At 43.7% G+C, this 5,944-nt stretch overlaps 1 protein-coding gene across 1 annotated transcript in view; it reads right to left on the reverse strand.

Annotated features, from left to right (window-relative positions):
• Positions 1-2,310: 2,310 nt before the first annotated feature.
• Positions 2,311-5,944, reverse strand: part of ZMPSTE24 (zinc metallopeptidase STE24) — a 22,312-nt gene continuing 18,678 nt past the window's right edge. Inside the window, exon 10 of the mRNA XM_019512196.1 lies at positions 2,311-5,216. Coding sequence (XP_019367741.1) covers positions 4,992-5,216 — 225 coding nt within the window. The 3' untranslated portion in view covers positions 2,311-4,991. The remainder of the gene's footprint in view (positions 5,217-5,944) is intronic.

A 5,944-nucleotide genomic window follows, 5' to 3' on the forward strand; every position in this document is an offset into this window, starting at 1 on the left:
GCTGAAACATTAGTGGGTGCTATACAGAGCTGAGATCTCTAAAGCTTTACTCTTGTCTGCCTGGCAGGTCTTCATTAGATAAAGTGGCACTTACTGCCCAGCATCCCTTTATTCTCTGCATGTAGGGAAGCATACTGTTTTCAAAACAGCAGGTGACATGATGAGAAGGAAAGCACATACTGAGGGAAAGAAAGACTGCTCCTGTCACCAGAGATCCCTTCACTATGCTGTCCATTGGAATGGGCTCCGGCTGTACTACATTTGGCCGTCCAACAGAAGTTCAGGGTTATAGTTTCATAGTTGGTAGGGTCAGAAGGGACCTGAGCAGATCATCAAGTCTGACCCCCTGCCATGGCAGGAAAAGATGCTGTGCTCAAACGACTCTGGCTAGGTGACTGTCTAGCCTTCCTTTTGAAGACCCCCAGGGTAGGGGTGAGCAACATTTCGCTTGGAAGTTAATTCCAGCTCCTAGCCGCCCTGACCGTGAAGTAGCACCTCCTGATGTCCAGCCTGAACCTACTCTTTCAACTTATGGCCATTGTTCCTTATTACTCCCAGTAGTGCTTGGGGGAACAGGGGCTTTCCCATTGCCTGCTGGTCTCCCTTGGCAAGTTTATAGGCAGCCACCAGATCCCCTCTCAGCCTTCTCTTGTGGAGGCTGAACAGGCTCAGGTCCCATAGCCTGTCCTCATAGGGCCTGCCCTGCTCATGCGAGTGGCCTCCTCTGGCCCCTCTCCATGTTGTGCATATCCCTTCTGAAGTGCAGTACCCAGAACTGGACACAGTACTCTAGCTGTGGCCTGACCAGTGTCGCAAAGAGGGGGAGGATCACCTCCTTGGACCTGCTTGTGATGCATCTGTGGATGCATGACAAGGTGCAGTCTGCCCTCACATCTCTGTCCTTCTTGCCATAGACCTTGGAAGATTCTTCAAGCTCCTGCAAGGCTTCCAGAAGGACAACCAGGGTGCTGGGGAGATCACCAAAAATGGCACAGAGGTCCTTATAAGAAGGGAAAGTTACTATGGTGCATCCAAACTTACTGCCCTGCAGGATCACCCCTTAGTACATCTGCCAGAGATCCCTCACCTTGGCCTGGCATTGCTTCTCCCCATACCTGTACCCCTTGGCTTGCCTGTTTCTGTGACTGCTTTGTACACATCCGTGTTCTTACAATTCCTGCAGAGTTGGGCTTTTGCAGCCTTTTCCTGAAGGGGCAGAAGGGCCAGTACCTCCTTCCTGCTCCTTTCACCCTGGAGCACTGTGGCCTTGGGACATATCTCCCTTTGCAGAAAAGCCATCTTTGTCCACTCTAAATATACCTGAACAGAAAAAGAGGCTGTGTCCAAAATAAACTGAGAGCTTAAAAGAGGGTGGAGCAGGCTTCTTGGTAGCTTGGTTGCAGGCAACAGAGTCCAAAACTTGCCAGAACAACTACCAAAAAGCAGTATAGGATTGGTGCTGAAGGACTGCTTTGACTGACAGAAGCAAAGCTGAATCCAACACTAGCTTTATATTGGTGGCTTAGGGCTTATTATTGCTTGCAGAGGTGGTGTTAGTCCACTGACACAGACATTAAGGTTTGTTCGGGGGGTGGGGGAGATAGGCATCTCCTTTCGCCACCAAGCAAACAGACATCTATGCCCCTTGTTGCATCACAAATGCCCAACATTTCTGACTGTGACAAAGGTAGCATGCATTTATTGCTATTTAGCAGTAGACATCCATTTGCTTTGTGAGGGGAGAGCCAGGGCAGCCTGGAGCTGTCTGCATTCTCCAGTCACCCTGGGCAGGTGCTTCAGGAGCCTGATCCTGTGCACCCCAGGAATTCCCATTCAGGATCGGGCCTGTGAAGCCCTGGGAGTGCTTGCCAGCCTTCCCCTCTCTCAGAGACTTGTCCCTAGGAATCTCTGGAGTGCATCTCCCCACCTGGAGAAAGTCAGGGTTTCCTGCCCGAAGAAAGCCCCAGAGGGGCAAACCGCCCAGGCACTCCCAGGGCTTAAAGGGACCTGATGCTGCACAGGAATTCCCAGGATGTGCAGGATAGGGCCCCTCAAACCCCAGAAGAACGTGTTGCCCATTATCCCACCCATTAATGCTGCACGACAGTGGATGACATGCGTTTTGTCCAATGAAGTGGACCAGCTGGGCTGGGAAACGTCCGGACACAGCTGATCTGCTTCATTTGGCAATATTTATTTCTAATTTTCAGCCACTGTGTGTGTGGACATGCACAAACGTGTCAGGAGAATTCCAGTTCTATTGATAAAACTGTCTAAGGTACCAGAGACCTTAGTCAGGCTTTCCACATGTTAAACTAATGACTAATTTATTTAAGCTATAGCTACAACATACCCAGACTGGTTATTTACATGGATGAGATGTTTTTGAACATGTAAGGTCTTAAATATTTGGCTGTATAACTGCAAGAGGTTAAAAAAATGGGGAGTGGAAAAACACCTTCTTCTTTTTTGCTATATGCACTTAAGGCTGCACATCTGCACAAGCCATGGATATTCTATGCACAAGTGACTTAATTCACTTATCTGGAGAATTTAGTCCTTACAGATTTTTCATCCAAGCACTTTGCCTCCTTTTTAGGAGCAGTAGGCTGATGTTGTCTGACACCACTTTTGCATTCGCAGTCCATCTAACTACATTAACGCTGCAGAAGTAAAAAGGCAATTTTCATGACCAGCTTTCTTGAAGACAACAGAGTTATTGTGGTCATTTAACTCAACATGAGACTAACGCACAACACTAGCATCATGTTGCTTCACAAGTACAAAACAAGGCATTTAAAACCAAAAGAATATTGCAAGTACTAAAACAATAACATTACAAGAGTGCTGTCACGTTCTGCAGACATAGCTTTAGCTTCTCACTTGACTTATACTTAGTGCAGAAGCATCCTGTGAATAAAGCCAGGGTTCTGATAGCAAGAAAGCCACCCAGGATATTGTTTCAGTACCAAAGTCTGCTTTACCAGTGTAATTTTCAAGTTTAACACATTTCTTGTTTGGGCTTTAAATGTTTTTTTTTCATTGAACCAAAACAATCATCACAGAAACTAAAAACCTCAAAGTAAGCAAAGAAAAAACGCAATGTTAAAAAGTTAAAACATATTAATCACAACACACACCATTCTTAAACTTAGTTTAACTTCCTTGCTTAAAAAAATCTATGTATTGTGTGCTGAAGAGAAGCACGACATATTCAAAGACACACACACATTTTTTTTTTATAGCAAAACAGCAACTAGAACAAACTGAGAGATCAGGCACACAACAGCATCAGATTTTGCTCCTTCAAGTCAGTTTTCTCACTTACCATGGAGCTGTTTGTACTTTTTAGAATATGCCAAACAAGTTACCACATCTACTGAATCTGGTAGAGACAAATAATACTTTTATATGGAGCATTTACGGTGTTCAATTTTGATTTGCACATGTGGAACTTTAAACAAAAGTCCTGGTTTTAATTAATTGGAAACATTTCCCCCTTTTCTCTCTCAGCAAGTAGTTTAAATTAGAAAAAAGAAATTACAACAGGTGGCAAGAGAATGCTCCGATTTCACAAACATTTCATTTGGAAAATCATGTGACTGCTTTGTACAATGTCATTTCTGGATTAGCCACCTGATTCTTCTTCACCCCATTTAAACCTATCTTAGGCACATCCAATTAACTGAAGTAAATAATACCACAGTGTGTATTCTGGATATTGCAACCTGGCTGTCTTTTACATGATACAACTATGCTGAGAAATAATACATTGTCCAATGTTCCATCAGGGCTGGGGGGGGGAGGGGAGCGAGAACTCTCAAAGATCCACACTGGGCTTTTACACATCCTGAAACTGTCCCTCCATCACACACACCCCTTCAGCCACTCACCTAAACCATCATTTTCAGATCTCTGCTGATGCTCTAGCAGTGGGCAGCTCTGCCACTTTTTTTCCAAATTTGGTCCCACATGCATCTAACTCCCTTTTCTCTGGAATGGGTTAACTGCCCTCTTGTATGTCTTACTTGTGTAGCTGATGAGGAAATTATGGGAGCGTGAGAAGGAAATACAAGGGCTAATGAATGTAAAGCTGTTGTTTCTGTTGTTTTTTTTACAAAAGGTAAAGGAAGGGCAAGAAGTTGGCAATTTTCCCTCACTCTGCTCCTCTTCTATAGATCCCACTGGTGCTTCTCTATTAACACTTCAATGGTCCACAGACTAGGAAGGGGAATGAGCAGTCCTTGGAGCTTGACTCAGAGCCCTGCTACCGGACTGCTGGTTACGGTGCATGAGTGATAATTTTATTGAGAACAAGATCACACATTTTTGCAGCTGGAATTCAATCCAATTTCCCATTCAGGGAAGGAGGCAGTTTTATTACATCTCTGAAAGTAGCATTTTCATCCACTGAAGACACGGATCTTAATCCAGGGAAAAGAGCCCCCATCTTCATTCCAACTTGCTCACTTGTTTAAACATTTGAACAGTGATTGGCTAGGATAAACTATTTTCGCAGAAGTCAAATCACCCAATTCATCTTCCCTGACAACAACTAGTACAGGACTGAGGCACCACCGTTCACAGCGACTTGGGAGGAAAGCTACAGCTGGGTTTACAAAAGATACTGTGAAAGAATCAAAGCCACATTCAAGCTTTGCACAATCTTAAGAGGTGGGCACTTCAGGAGCAATGAGTGTTACTTTCCCCAAAGTCTGCTCTACAATCCAAAAATCACATTTAGTGGAGAAAGGCCTTCAGATAAGTCCATTCTCCAAATTCAGACCCACAGGTTATTTTCTTTTAAAATTCACTTAAATTTAATAGCCATTTGAGGGATTAACTGCATTCAAGACAACGACATGGTACTACTGGTAATGGTGGACTTAAATTGGAAAAAATACTAATACAAAAACCCAAACAAACCCCAAGCAGCTCTGAATTTTGTTTCTGAGCTGGAAGCACCGTCTCTGAACCAATCATGATTCCAGTCAGTCTTGCTTTGAGTCCTTCAAGGCTTGAAGTCTTTCTAACAGAGGAGGATGGGAATAATGCCACATTGAAAATATCCAATCAGAAACAGGGAATCCTAAATTATCTTTGTTTAGTTTGATCAAAGCAGAATACAGGTCTTCAGCCTTCCCAAGCTCCTTGGCAAATGCATCAGCTTGAAATTCAAATCGGCGGCTTAGTACAGTCAAACAGAAGGAGAGAACCTGTGGGGGGAAAATATATCAAAATGACATAAAATCTCAGCAATCTGCAATTTTCTTAGAGGGCTGGAAAGTCATCTGGTAAGAATATGCAATCTGTCAGCAATCAAACCTGAGAGCATTGACAGAACTTTGCAACATCTTCAGAACAACCACCACCTTGGGTTCTTTTTCTTACAGACCATGAAATTAACTGAGCTTTAGGAGCATAGTCCAAGAGGAAAAGGTAACTCCTTGCAACAAAAAATTCAGGAGGAAAGCAACTGAGCTCCATGACATGGAGGGCAGAAGCTTGGAGGTCAAGACATACTCTGGGGACAGGACACTCTGGCATAGCAAAAAAAAATCAAAAAAGCAAAAGTTTTTCCCTACCTTTTCCACTGAAACTGTTTTTGGTTTGGGCATGCAAACAAGCTACTGTTAAGGTTAGTTAGGGTGTGGACTTACAGCATGTCAGCTACTCCATTGTCCCTGTCCAACCATGTTCCTCCCTCAACAGTAAACTGGAAGGTAGCTTACACTTCACTTAACATGAGCTACTTCACCGTTACTGCTTGGTAAAAGCATGTACATGAGCAGTTACCATGACATAGCTTACCAATGTTAGTAAGCCAAGGTGTATACCTCATGTCATGATTATTTGTTCATGCAGTCGTTTCTTGTGGTTAATTAGGCTGGAATATCATTCCTACAAACCACAAAAGATGAGACTAACAAAAAAAAAAAAAAAA

This window comes from Gavialis gangeticus, unplaced genomic scaffold (assembly GCF_001723915.1).
Source record: "Gavialis gangeticus isolate Ggan-Ray unplaced genomic scaffold, GavGan_comp1, whole genome shotgun sequence".
NCBI classification, from domain to species: domain Eukaryota; kingdom Metazoa; phylum Chordata; order Crocodylia; family Gavialidae; genus Gavialis; species Gavialis gangeticus.